General features: G+C 48.2%; 1 protein-coding gene across 1 annotated transcript in view; it reads right to left on the bottom strand.

Annotated features, from left to right (window-relative positions):
* The window catches only part of YRDC (yrdC N6-threonylcarbamoyltransferase domain containing), a 47,650-nt gene extending 35,655 nt beyond the window's left edge, over positions 1-11,995 (bottom strand). The window contains exons 1-2 of the mRNA XM_073572089.1: positions 11,718-11,995; positions 126-321 (exon numbers count right to left, since the gene is read on the bottom strand). Of these exons, the coding sequence (XP_073428190.1) occupies positions 126-321; positions 11,718-11,856 (335 nt within the window). The 5' untranslated portion in view covers positions 11,857-11,995. The remainder of the gene's footprint in view (positions 1-125; positions 322-11,717) is intronic.
* Between the last annotated feature and the right edge of the window lie 1,626 nt (positions 11,996-13,621).

Here is a 13,621-nt window from a genome sequence, read left to right as displayed (position 1 = left end):
GTAAAGAACTGGGGCTCTTTTTTTTTTTTTTAAACCAACAACCCCTTCAAGATGCCAATACGTGTAATATCTATATGGTAGAAAATAGAAAAGAAACTATATAAAAAGATGCCAGACTTACTAACCTATAAATATCCTCAATGGCCCCAACACAGATCGCCAGCGGCTTGGTCCCATTGCGTCCCTTCACATTATAAATGTTACTAATGGACTGAGAGCTCTGTGCCAGGCACGCGATGCCATAGATGGTGTCAGTGGGCACACCAATCACTCCAGCTTGTTGTAGGACACCTGCAGAGGTGTTTAAGATCTCTTTCCAACCTGGGGGAAGTGGGGTGGAAGAAAGTTACTGATACCCATCAAATGTGACATTAAAAAGTAAGGCAGTATACAGGAAAGAAAGCATTTCATTGAAGCTAAATAACTTCTATAGCACCAACATAATCCGCAGCACTTTACATTTTAGAGGGAATTGTACAGACAACAAAGACGTTACAGAATACTACATATATCAGCAGATACCAAGTGAGGGCCCTGCTCACAAGCTACAATCTATGAGGAAATAGGGAGACACGAAAGGTGGGTGGTAAAAAGCGCTTGTATTGTACGGTCCGGCCATCAATGTAATAAATAGGGGATTCACATAATGCTGCATGAACCAGTCACCAGCCAGTATAGATATAAGATACAAAGTGCTACTAAGTGCATGGAGGGTGTAAAAAGATGACACAGAGGACCATACTAAGAGTAAAAAGTTGGGAGGGCAAAACCAGAATAGTTACATAAGTGAAGCCACCATTAAAACAAATTGTCCCAGGTAATATATTCCAGATAACTGGCGCAGCTCTCGAGAAGTCTTAGAGACTGGTGTGGGAAGTATGGATTATTGAGGATGTTAGTCTTAGGTCATTAGCGTTATGGAGGGCACGGGTAGGGTGGTAGACTGAGATGATGGAGATGTAGAGTGGTGCTGGAGTGTGGAGCGCTTTGTGGGTTAGAGTGATAAGTTTATAACGGACTCTGTAGCGGATTGGTAACTAGTGCAATGACTGGCACAGGGTAGAGACATCGGTGTAACGGTTGGAAAGGAATATGATCCTAGCTGCACTCAGGAAGGATTGGAGAGGGGAGAGTTTAGTAAGCAGGAGACAGATTAGTAGAGTTGAAAAAGATCAGACGAGAATGAATAAGAAGGACAGCAAGTTATTTTTTTTTTTTTTTTTTTTATAAAAGAGAGTCAAAGGAAAGAAAAAGTCAAATTCTACAGAACTTTTAGAGGTGCAACTAACCTGAGCAAGTGGTTGGATGCTGTGAGCGAAGGCAATGTGAGTAAAATATAACCCCTGACAGCAAGCATTATGGTAGAACAACACACAAATGGGAATATCGTGCATAGTTCGGGTAGTGGAGGGGAAGAAACAGTTCGGTTTTTGACAAGATTTCATTTTAGATAGAGGGAAGACATCATGTTAGAGACAGTGGTAAGACAATCACTGGTATTTTGTAGTAATGCAGGAAACTGTAAAATTGGGTCTTAGCATCGAGATGATACTGAAAACAGAATCTACTGATGGTTTGTCCAATAGAGGAGGAGGGGGCCTATTACCAAGCCCTGAGGAACCTCAATAGGAAGAGTATAGGAGCCAGCAAAAGATACAGATGAAGGAGAGCAGTCAGAGGTATGAGAACCAAGAGAGCAACTAAAGCAGAGCTTCTTAGCCGAAAGGTACCTTCATGATGCACGAATCAGAATCAATGCAAGAATGGAAAAGCTGCTCCAAGATCGTGGACAGGAAATTTCAATAACTACAAAAACGCCATTAACTCACTAAGGAGACATTTTCCAAAGACTCAATCACCCCTCACATTCCCCATAATACTGTAACTAGGGAAAGGAGGAAATGGCACAAGAAATGAATTGCAGTAGTGAAGTCAGGACGGCTCCTGGCGGGGCTTTCTAGAACAGGACCACCTTGCAGGAGCAAGGAGATTCTAATCTTCTCCTAATACACAAAAGAGCAGTAGAGATGTCCACACTTGTAATAAAGCCCAGTTTACGAAAGCATCACTAACCTTGGGGGCGTTTTCTTACATCATATTTATTATTGCAGATCCCATCTGAACAGGTCATCAAAGCCCTGACTCAGGGTAAGCAAAAGTAGCATGGGCACTTGCTTAGTGGGCTAAAGCAACTTTTAATATAAAGGGTGGAACATAAAGAAAAAAATGTTTTAAAAAGGGAACCTGGCAGCTGTCCCAGGCCTCCGCCAAACTGCTATCTTTACACCTAGTAAGCACACCCAGGTTACTGTGCATTGTCAGAAAAGACAAATTTGCAAAGAGACGTTAGCGACACGGCTCCTTCAAATCAGGTTACTCATGTCAACACAGGCATGATAGAATGATTAGTGGGATGACTAGTCTCGGGAAAACAATAATGCCACCGATTAGTATATTGCCACAAAAAATATAAAAAAGAAAATGCTTTTTTGGTGTATGCACTAATCAGTGAGACAATAAAAAGAGCTTAGGAAGGGTACTAAAGGGACTGTCAGCAGAGAATGACTGTTCAAACCATGGGCAGGCGCTCGGTGTATCATGGTGCCGCCGATCATTTACCGTAAACACTTTTCCACCTATCACCACCCTTCTCTGACTCTAGGAAGCCAGAGCTGTAAATCAAAAAAAGGAGGTGGAGTGAGGGAAGACAAGCAGGTGGGAAGGTGCATATATAGGATTGTCCCCACCTTTGTGCACAGAGCAGCTGGACTTGGTTTTAACAGTCATTCTGTGCTGACAGAGTCCTTTCACATAGTAATAAATACATGGTGGCGGTTTGGGGGCCTACAGAAGCTGTCAGGTTCCCTTTAAAATATTCAGGTGCTCTAGATGCTGGGTGCTAGTGATGCGTTCTAGAAATACTCAAGTGTGCAAAGCACGCATGATTGGCAGTTTTGCACCTGTGTTATGGGGACAATGCCTGAGCCTCCTGCAGATCTTTACAAGAGATGGACCTCACAGAAGCCATTAGTGCTCCACTTTGGTTTAAAAGAAGCACTGGGAGTCTGTGTGTTGCAAAATACAGAGAGCAAAAAGCGCACATATTAGGCCGGCGTCACACTAGAGAGAAATTTAAAAAAATAAAAATAAATAAATAATAATAATTTGCATACCACTCGGACCAATGTTAATGTACGGTGCAGCTCCCATCAGCCGATTTTTTCTCGGCCGTATTATACGTGCCTCTGGGCTGCCCAAGTGACATCAGCGGTAGTCAATGAGGCTGCGCAGACTTACCGCCTGACCTGAGGTGAACTCGACAGCGTGGGAAAATGTTCAGAAACTTTCCCACGCTAATGAGTTCATATCCGGTCAGGCGGGAAGACTGTGCTGGCAGCTTTTCATTCATTACACAGTGGTTTACAGCCAAGCTGGTCGCATTAGCACTGCTCCCAGTTGTAAACTATTTAATCCCTTGAGATGGATTGCAGCATGGGACATGACTGTATGGGCGGTAAGGTATCGGATATTGTTGCTTTTTTATTTTCGATTTTTTACAGTAGAACAAGGGCTTCAATTGAATTGGTAAATTACGGTAATAAAGATGGCAAACCTGTGAGTTTAATTATTTCACAAAGTCTTTATTCTTAATGTGTTTTTTAACCCTTACATACTATAGGATTAATAATGGAGAGGTGTCTTATGACACCTCTCCATTATTAACCAGGCTTAATGTCACCTTACAATAGCAAGGTGACAATCCCTTATTACCCCATATGCCACCCACTACAGGGCAATGGGAAGAGGCTAAGTGGCAGAATTGGCGCATCTTACAGATGCGCTTTTTCTGGGGTGGCTGGAGGCAGATGTTTTAAGCTGGGGGGGGGGGGGAAATAATAACCATGGTCCCTCTCTAGGCTAACATCTGCCCTCAGTCACTGGCTTGCCCTCTCTAGCAGGGAAAATTGCACGGGAGCCCACGCCAGTTTATTCCATGATTTAATTCTTTAATTTAACACCTACAGCTCCAAAATTTTACGCACACCTAACATTATTAGTGAGGGACATATATAAATCTAACTGATATGCAATGGTTTACTGTATGTAAACCTTGTCTCATATCCTGTCGGGTTCTGTGATGATTTTACAGAAGCCGACAATTGAATCATCGGCTATTCTGCCATCTAGCTCTGAGTGTATGTATAATAATCAGATTCCACTTTTCATTCTGCACAGACTCTTTGGAAAATGAAAGATGGAATCTGATTGGTTGCTAAGGGCAACTGAGTCAGTTTCACAGATAAATCTCCCCCAAATCTGTTTTCTTTTCAGATAACCCATAATGGCAAAAAATTTAAAGGGAATCTGTCACCCTTTTTTTTCCCCTAATAGCTGCCAGCATAGACATCGGGGGCTTATCTACAGCATTCTGTAATGCTGTTGATAAGCCTCCGATGTAACCTGAAAGAGAAGAAAAACACGTTACATTATACTCACCGAGGTGGGCGGTCCGGTCCGATGGGTGTTACCGTCCCATCCGGCACCTCCCTCTTCATGCGATGACGTCCTCTTCTCCCGTCCTGAAATGGCTCCGGCGCATTGCTCTGCCCTGTTGAGGGCAGAGTAGAATTCTGCAGTGCGCAGGCGCCAGACCTCTCCCGACGCCTGCGCACTGCAGGACTCTGCTCTGCCCTCAACAGGGCAGAGCAGTGTGCCTGCGCCAGAACCATTACAGGAAGGGAGAAGAGGACGTCATCGCATGAAGAAGGGAGGTGCCGGACGGGACATCGACACTCATCGGACTGGACCGCCCACCTTGGTGAGTTTAATATAATGTGTTTTTCTTCTCTTTCAGGTTACATCAGAGGCTTATCTACAGCATTACAGAATGCTGTAGATAAGCCCCTGATGTCTATGCCGGCAGCTGAAAGGCCAAAAAAAAAAAAAAAAAAAGAGCGACAGATTCCCTTTAAATACAAATCAAAGAAAATGGATTTTAAAAGAGTATTGGAAATCTCAAAATGCTGAAACAGTTAGAGAAAATTGTGTTGAAACATTTGGTACTCAAGCCCCAAAGAGACAAACCATTTACCGCATTCGTGACAAATTCGATGCCACTGGCTCAACCCTTAATGCTCCAAAATCTGGTCGACCCAAAACAGCCTGTACAGAAAATAATAAACAACTTGTTGCTGAAACATTTGTTCAGAGTCCAAAAAAAGTCCACCAGAAGAGTCTCTATAGAATTGGGAATTTCACGAGCTTCCATCATGCGCGTCCTGAAATCTATTGGGTGAAAAGCGTATAGTCCACGTCTAATTCATGGTTTATTGGAGGACGATCCAGACAGGCGACTGCAATTTAGTGAGATTATGCTTAACGAAATTGAAGAAAATCCAGTAATTTTAGATAACATTATGTGGAGTGATGAAGCTTCTTTCACATTATCTGGCCATATTAACAGACATAATTGTATTTACTGGTATATTGAGAACATGCATTTAACATTACAGCAACAACTAAATGAGCCTGGTGTCAAGGTTTGGGGTGGTATTTCAAGTTTTGGTGTTTTTGGACTTTTTTTGATGGAACAGCCACAGGAGATAAGCATCTCAAAATTCTAATGAATCAAGTTGTTCCCCAGTTACAGCAACAGCCTAATTCAAATGACCTTTATTTCCAACAAGATGAGGCCCCTCCACATTATTCACGAGTAGTCTGCAAGTATCTTGATGAAACATTTCCTAATAAATGGATTGGCCGAAGAGGCCAACTTGATTGGCCGGCACGTTCACCAGACTTGACCCCAATGGATTTTTTCTTTTGGGGAGTACTCAAGGACAAGGCTTATAGTCGAAAACCATAAAGTGTCAGTGATTTGAGAAAACTACATAAGAGATGCATTTCAAGAAATTAATACCCAAAGAGACTTGTGCAAAAATGTTTGTCGAAGCGTAGGGCAGACCTCAAAGCAGTGCAAATTGTGCTGGAAAACAGTTTGAGCGGCTGTGTTGATAAAATTTAAGGACTTTTGTATTATTGTTCAGAAAAAAATTGTATGTATGTATGTATATATTTTTTTTCACGAATATTTGAGGCCAAGGAGCCATTATGTTTACATTTTGCAAGCTGGCAAGAAATTCTCACCATACGGATGTCACACAGATGCTTAGATGTGAGAAAATCGCATCCTCGCATTGCACACGGATGACATACGGATCACTGTTCAGGGAACATTTCTGTGATTCTCGGCTGTGTAATACGGACCGATTTTTAAGGCTAACTGCCCACGTTGCAGAAATGCTGCGGAAATGTCTGCAGCATTTCCGCAAGTCCCTGCCGCGAGTAAACCGCATGCGGAATTCGCATGCGGTTTCCCACAAAACACAAGCGTCTTGCAAGTGATTTTAGCTTGCACTTTTCCAAGCGATTTGAAGCATCGCTTGGAAGTGATTGACAAGTTGGTCACACTTGTCAAGCATAGTGCTTGACAAGGATGTTGAAAATGATTAATATATATGGTTATTCTCACCTTCTGACGGCCCCCGATCTCCTCAGCAGCACTCCCGGTACGTTCCGTTCCCAGGGATACTTTGCGCAAAGGACTTTTGTGACGTCAAGCTTGCGAAACAGGCGATTCGCGCAAAGCATCCCTGGGACCGGAAGATGCTGGCAGCATGGCTGAGAGGTGGGAAGGACTCTGAGGGCCATCAAAGGGTGAGTATATCCTGATTTTTTATATTTTAATTCTATTTTTTACAGGAATATGGTAGCCAGGGCATGGAGGAGAGTCTCCTCTCCTCCAGACCATGGGTACCATCCGCACACAAAGTGCTCACTTTACGCATGGTGGGCATAGCCACATGCGTAAAGTGAGCGTTGCAATGCAATCTATGGCGGCGGAATCGACGTGATTCCGCAAAATTAATGGACATGCTGCGGATTTTTCCGCTATGTGATTCCGCAGCGGAAAAATCCGCAGTATTGGCACAGCAACTGCGGAATCCCATAAGATGCGTTGTTAGCGTTTAAGCTGCGGAAAAAAAGCGGCAAAAGCACTTAAAAAACGCAACATGGGTACACAGCCTAATACGTTGTCTGTGACGCCAGGATCAGATAAAGTGGCTGATTTTTTTTCTCTAAAAAACAAACCTGTCTGAGAAGTGTGGTATTGCATTTGAGCCATATTCACTTCAGTAGAGCAGAGCGGTCATACAACACATCACCTGTATACTGGTGGGGCGCTATTCTTGTATATAAAAAATAAAGAAAAAAGTAGCCATGTTTTGACCGATCTATTTCAGTTAACCCTAAAGCAATGTGTATTTATACAACACACGAGGCGGGCACATCTGCACAGCAAGCAGGGAGGACGCGATGTCTGCTGGGATCGTCCCAATCAGTCCCACTTGTCAGACAGCTGGCTTGTTCCATATGCTGTGTCACTGGTGTGAGAAACAAGTGTGATTTGATGGCAATTACGCCACGTATGAGGGGCAAGAGGATATTGGTGGCATACCCTCCAACCACCACACACACTGTGACAAGCCTGGATTTGGAAAGTTGTCCGGGGGGCGGTATGCCCTGATTTCCATGGTATCTGTGGGGGTAGAATACTGTATGACAGGGGCCCTGCACTGTATGATGGGGAGGGGTCATATTGCATGGGATGGAATCATACCGTGAGTGTAATGAACATAGGTCACAGTGGGTGAGGACCCTGAGTGGGAGCATAAAAAGGTCCAAGTGGTTTGATGGGTGTAAAACCTCCCGTGTATAACAGTGACCATAATGAGCAGCGTGGCCCCCACACATCATGTGTATAACAGCTGGCAGGGACCATAGTGAGGAACGTGGCCCCCACACATCATGTGTATAACAGCCGGCAGTAACCATAGTGAGGAGCGTGGCCCCCACAAATCATGTGTATAACAGCCGGCAGTGACCATAGTGAGGAGCGTGGCCCCCACACATCATGTGTATAACAGCCGGCAGTGACCATAGTGAGGAGCGTGGCCCCCACACATCATGTGTATAACAGCCGGCAGTGACCATAGTGAGGAGCGTGGCCCCCACACATCGTGTGTATAACAGCTGGGAGTGACCATAGGGAGGAGCGTGGCCCCCACACATCGTGTGTATAACAGCCGGGAGTGACCATAGTGAGGAGCGTGGCCCCCACACATCGTGTGTATAACAGCCGGGAGTGACCATAGTGAGGAGCGTGGCCCCCACACATCGTGTGTACAACAGCCGGCAGTGACCATAGTGAGGAGCGTAGCCCCACACATCGTGTGTATAACAGCCGGCAGTGACCATAGTGAGGAGCGTGGCCCCCACACATCGTGTGTATAACAGCCGGCAGTAACCATAGTGAGGAGCGTGGCCCCTACACATCGTGTGTATAACAGCCAGCAGTGACCATAGTGAGGAGCGTGGCCCCCACACATCGTGTGTATAACAGCCAGCAGTGACCATAGTGAGGAGCGTGTCCCCTACACATCGTGTGTATAACAGCTGGGAGTGACCATAGTGAGGAGCGTGGCCCCCACACATCGTGTGTATAACAGCTGGGAGTGACCATAGTGAGGAGCGTGGCCCCCACACATCGTGTGTATAACAGCCGGGAGTGACCATAGTGAGGAGCGTGGCCCCCACACATCGTGGGTATAACAGCTGGGAGTGACCATAGTGAGGAGCGTGGCCCCCACACATCGTGTGTATAACAGCCGGGAGTGACCATAGTGAGGAGCGTGGCCCCCACACATCGTGTGTATAACAGCCAGCAGTGACCATAGTGAGGAGCGTGGCCCCCACACATCGTGTGTATAACAGCCGGCAGAGACCATAGTGAGGAGCGTGGCCCCCACACATCGTGTGTATAACAGCCAGCAGTGACCATAGTGAGGAGCGTGGCCCCCACACATCGTGTGTATAACAGCTGGGAGTGACCATAGTGAGGAGCGTGTCCCCCACACATCGTGTGTATAACAGCCGGCAGTGACCATAGTGAGGAGCGTGGCCCCCGCACATCGTGTGTATAACAGCCGGCAGTGACCATAGTGAGGAGCGTGGCCCCCACACATCGTGTGTATAACAGCCAGCAGTGACCATAGTGAGGAGCGTGGCCCCTACACATCGTGTGTATAACAGCCGGAAGAGACCATAGTGAGGAGCGTGACCCCACACATCGTGTGTATAACAGCTGGGAGTGACCATAGTAAGGAGCGTGGCCCCCACACATCGTGTGTATAACAGCCAGCAGTGACCATAGTGAGGAGCGTGGCCCCCACACATCGTGTGTATAACAGCCAGCAGAGACCATAGTGAGGAGCGTGACCCCACACATCGTGTGTATAACAGCTGGGAGTGACCATAGTGAGGAGCGTGGCCCCTACACATCGTGTGTATAACAGCTGGGAGTGACCATAGTGAGGAGCGTGGCCCCCACACATCGTGTGTATAACAGCCAGCAGAGACCATAGTGAGGAGCGTGACCCCACACATCGTGTGTATAACAGCTGGGAGTGACCATAGTGAGGAGCGTGGCCCCACACATCGTGTGTATAACAGCTGGGAGTGACCATAGTGAGGAGCGTGGCCCCACACATCGTGTGTATAACAGCTGGGAGTGACCATAGTGAGGAGCGTGGCCCCACACATCGTGTGTATAACAGCTGGGAGTGACCATAGTGAGGAGCGTGGCCCCACACATCGTGTGTATAACAGCTGGGAGTGACCATAGTGAGGAGCGTGGCCCCACACATCGTGTGTATAACAGCTGGGAGTGACCATAGTGAGGAGCGTGGCCCCACACATCGTGTGTATAACAGCCAGCAGTGACCATAGTGAGGAGCGTGGCCCCTACACATCGTGTGTATAACAGCTGGGAGTGACCATAGTGAGGAGCGTGGCCCCTACACATCGTGTGTATAACAGCCGGAAGAGACCATAGTGAGGAGCGTGACCCCACACATCGTGTGTATAACAGCTGGGAGTGACCATAGTAAGGAGCGTGGCCCCCACACATCGTGTGTATAACAGCTGGGAGTGACCATAGTGAGGAGCGTGGCCCCACACATCGTGTGTATAACAGCTGGGAGTGACCATAGTGAGGAGCGTGGCCCCACACATCGTGTGTATAACAGCTGGGAGTGACCATAGTAAGGAGCGTGGCCCCCACACATCGTGTGTATAACAGCTGGGAGTGACCATAGTGAGGAGCGTGGCCCCACACATCGTGTGTATAACAGCTGGGAGTGACCATAGTGAGGAGCGTGGCCCCACACATCGTGTGTATAACAGCTGGGAGTGACCATAGTGAGGAGCGTGGCCCCACACATCGTGTGTATAACAGCTGGGAGTGACCATAGTGAGGAGCGTGGCCCCCACACATCGTGTGTATAACAGCCAGCAGTGACCATAGTGAGGAGCGTGGCCCCTACACATCGTGTGTATAACAGCTGGGAGTGACCATAGTGAGGAGCGTGGCCCCTACACATCGTGTGTATAACAGCCGGAAGAGACCATAGTGAGGAGCGTGACCCCACACATCGTGTGTATAACAGCTGGGAGTGACCATAGTAAGGAGCGTGGCCCCCACACATCGTGTGTATAACAGCTGGGAGTGACCATAGTGAGGAGCGTGGCCCCACACATCGTGTGTATAACAGCTGGGAGTGACCATAGTGAGGAGCGTGGCCCCCACACATCGTGTGTATAACAGCTGGGAGTGACCATAGTGAGGAGCGTGGCCCCACACATCGTGTGTATAACAGCTGGGAGTGACCATAGTGAGGAGCGTGGCCCCACACATCGTGTGTATAACAGCTGGGAGTGACCATAGTGAGGAGCGTGGCCCCACACATCGTGTGTATAACAGCTGGGAGTGACCATAGTGAGGAGCGTGGCCCCCACACATCGTGTGTATAACAGCCAGCAGTGACCATAGTGAGGAGCGTGGCCCCTACACATCGTGTGTATAACAGCTGGGAGTGACCATAGTGAGGAGCGTGGCCCCCACACATCGTGTGTATAACAGCCAGCAGTGACCATAGTGAGGAGCGTGGCCCCTACACATCGTGTGTATAACAGCCAGCAGTGACCATAGTGAGGAGCGTGGCCCCTACACATCGTGTGTATAACAGCCGGAAGAGACCATAGTGAGGAGCGTGACCCCACACATCGTGTGTATAACAGCTGGGAGTGACCATAGTGAGGAGCGTGACCCCACACATCGTGTGTATAACAGCCGGGAGTGACCATAGTAAGGAGCGTGACCCCACACATCGTGTGTATAACAGCCAGCAGTGACCATAGTGAGGAGCGTGACCCCACACATCGTGTGTATAACAGCCAGCAGTGACCATAGTGAGGAGCGTGACCCCACACATCGTGTGTATAACAGCCAGCAGAGACCATAGTGAGGAGCGTGGCCCCTACACATCGTGTGTATAACAGCTGGGAGTGACCATAGTGAGGAGCGTGGCCCCTACACATCGTGTGTATAACAGCTGGGAGTGACCATAGTGAGGAGCGTGACCCCACACATCGTGTGTATAACAGCTGGGAGTGACCATAGTGAGGAGCGTGACCCCACACATCGTGTGTATAACAGCTGGGAGTGACCATAGTGAGGAGCGTGGCCCCCACCATTGTCCTGCAGTCTGCCCCTGTCACACAGCCATAGCGCTCCATCACCGCCCGCCATTCCTCACCCTTCACGTCCTTGTCCGGGCCGTTCCTACAGCCACCGGAGCCGCCAGGCAGCTTCATCACCTTACCGGCCAGCTCTCTGAACGGAGGCTGACAGGCCATCGCAGACACGCCTCGGCACAGCCGGCCACCCAGCCTCATCTGACAGGGTTTCCTGAGCAACCACGTGTGATATCAACACTTCCGGGGTCAGAGCCCGGCGGCCGGCGCTGTCCCGTGGTGATGACGTCATCGGTACCCGCCCGCTGTTGCCGTTATTTCCCAACATGAATCCATGTCCCAGGTAAGGGCATGGAGGAAAGCGCAGTGCTGGGATGTACAGCAGAAAGCCGTGTGTCTAAAAGGCGCCTAGTCCAGTAATGACCAAGGACCCCATTACCCCCAAATAAGGCTGATCCCGAGCAGCCAGGTCACATGACCGCAGCAGCCAATCACCGGTCTGTTCAGCGGCGATATACGCAGATGCGTCATATGAGTTCTCTACAAGTGCTGGCGGCACAGAGCAGTGACTGAACAGTGTGTTACGCCTCAAAACTACTGGAAGAGCATGTCCATCTTGAACTGTCCTCACACCTCTCCTCCTGTTCCCTCTTTGACCAGTTACAATCTGGCTTCTGACTCCATTAGTGAAACTGCCCTAACTAAAGTCACCAACGACGTACTAAGGCCTCTTTCACACATCAGGTTTTCGCCATCAGGCGCGATCCGGCGCTTTTGACAAAAACCGGATCCGGCGAAATGCAATGCCGGATCCGGTTTCCCCCCCATTGACTTGCATTAGAGCCGGATGGCCATGCGTTTCATCCGATTTTCGCCTGATCCGGCAATGTGACGCGATCCGGCGTCTGGAAAAAACGGCTACTGTAACGTTTTTTGTCTCCGGCGAAAAAGCCGGATCCGGCGTGTCCGGCTTTTTCATACAATGAAAGCCTATGAGCGCCGCAATGCGCCTGATCCGGCGACAGCCAGATCCGGTTTTTTTGGTCTGAGCATGCTCAGTAGCTCTGCCCACAAGACATATATAAAAGCAAGACAGTGGGACCCTCAGCCACACCCAACATGCCACCCAAGACAGCAACCAGGAGAAGGCAGCAGACATCTGCAGCAGCACCATCAGCACCACCCCAAATGGAGCAGCATGCTGAACGGGAGGGGAGTCCAGCAGCAGATGAGAGACGGTAATTATCAAATCCCCCATTCCTCCAAACTAGGGCCATGGAATATCAAGATATTCATTGGCCCTTTGTTTCTCTTTATTCAACAGCCGCCCAATAGATGCGGCAGCAGCAGGAACACCACCCACAGGCATGGAGTGTGGCCACCAGGAAGACAGCACATCTTCTTCTGAGAGCCCTCCCTCGCATCGTCAGCGTTTGACGGTAAGTTTTTATTTCCAAAATCCATCATCTCTGTAATACATGTCTATTCATTGCCTTTTATTTCAAAACAGGAATCACAAGATGAAGAGGAGCTCCCAGAAGAAGAAGGAAGGGGTGGACAGACGCTTGGAGTGGGCTCACAATTGGTAAGTTTTTTGCATCAAACGCAGAAACACAACATCACACTACACACAACACATAGAAAACAATCTTCTGCAGACCACACACGGCAAACAAATGCCTACATCCAAAGACATAACATTTTTTGTTTTCTTCTCTAGTCTTCCCAATCTGGTGCTCGGCCAAGAGGTCCTCGCAGTGCCTCCCAGGGTCGTCGGCGACAGCAACGCGGCGGTCACCAGCGTGTAAGTATAAATATTTTTGCTTTGTTTTTTTGCACTTTTTATTTCATTTCTTTTATGGAGGCTAATTATGTTATTTTTGTCTTTTTCTTTAACAGCCTTCACAGCGTGCTCCCGACTCTGACGGTGAGGATGGAGGGATTGATGTGGACCACCTCATCGATC

The sequence above is a fragment of the Dendrobates tinctorius genome, unplaced genomic scaffold (assembly GCF_039654945.1).
Source record: "Dendrobates tinctorius isolate UK_male_01 unplaced genomic scaffold, ASM3965494v1 ptg000007l, whole genome shotgun sequence".
In the NCBI taxonomy this organism is placed as follows: domain Eukaryota; kingdom Metazoa; phylum Chordata; class Amphibia; order Anura; family Dendrobatidae; genus Dendrobates; species Dendrobates tinctorius.
This window is presented reverse-complemented; position numbering and strand designations above follow the sequence as displayed.